Consider the following 1,125-nt stretch of genomic DNA (forward strand, 5'->3'; position numbering starts at 1 on the left):
TACTGATTTTGAGCAAGGGCTAATCAATGCAGTAAATTTAGTTTTTCCAGAAAGTAAACATCAAAGGGTGTTACTTTCATTACTGTCAAGTAAATAGCAAACACCTTCCACTGAACCTATTAAAATTAATAGTATGTAATTAATAATTAATAATTTATGTCAGGCAGTAATAAGATATGCCAGAAACAAGAGGAGCAACTTATTTCAATTATTCAAAGCTGACAATAATGCTGCTCGTGTGCTCCGAATGGTAATTTGTAAAAATTAATAAAAATTATTATAATGTATAATAACTAAAATTTGTCTATAGAATAAACTATAGTTTTATATATCATTCATTATTTTTAATTTAATCTTTAGACTTTACCCTAACCACATTATCAATACACAAATTACAGTAACTAATTAATATATTTTTATTTTGTTTTTACATTCAGATTTTAGCATTACCATACTTACCAGCTACACAAATTGGTGATGTTTTACCTTCAATGGAGGATGGTTTTAATAGCATTGTTGAGTATGTAAACCAATTCCCATATTTGGCATTGCAATTAAACCAATTTATGTTTAATTACATTTGGGGATATTGGTTTATAACAATGGGACCAGCAGCTGTAACAGTATTCAACCAGGACATTAGGACAAACAACTATGTAGAAAGCTACCATGCATCGCTGCTGAGGCTGATAAAGCCTCATCCCAAAGTTTGGGAGTTTCTAAGTATAATTTAATATTTTTTTAGATAATTTGTTTGGTGTAGCGAATTGTTTTATAATATTTAATACTATATTAGTATTATTTATTTAAGTGACTAATAAAACCTAAGTAATTTATGATTTTTTTTTCTTTTATAGAAAAGGAGAGAAAAGTTATACATTGATGAAGCTTGTATATTATGTTGTTGTTTCTAAATGTTGCACGATAAAATCCATGTTTAACTCTAACCAAAGCTATATGTTTGTGTCTCAGGTATTATACACACAGAATAGATACAGGTAAGCACTATATATGTATGATGTATATTAACCACTAACACTTAAGTATCAGTGCTGAGAAAATTTTAGAAGTGATCAATAAAGAATAAAACTATTTGGGCTAGGTAACAGTTTTAAAATATAATAA

The 1,125-nt window shown here is 27.7% G+C and overlaps 1 protein-coding gene across 1 annotated transcript; it reads left to right on the top strand.

Annotated features, from left to right (window-relative positions):
- Positions 1–50: 50 nt before the first annotated feature.
- LOC107885593 lies at positions 51–1,091 on the top strand (the record flags this gene model as incomplete). Its single annotated transcript, XM_016809255.2, has 4 exons — positions 51–89; positions 164–250; positions 438–723; positions 858–1,091. Coding segments are annotated over 4 exons (438 nt in total), but the record flags the coding sequence as incomplete, so codon positions are not given.
- Between the last annotated feature and the right edge of the window lie 34 nt (positions 1,092–1,125).

This window comes from Acyrthosiphon pisum, unplaced genomic scaffold, assembly GCF_005508785.2.
Source record: "Acyrthosiphon pisum isolate AL4f unplaced genomic scaffold, pea_aphid_22Mar2018_4r6ur Scaffold_1913;HRSCAF=2421, whole genome shotgun sequence".
Lineage (NCBI taxonomy): Eukaryota > Metazoa > Arthropoda > Insecta > Hemiptera > Aphididae > Acyrthosiphon > Acyrthosiphon pisum.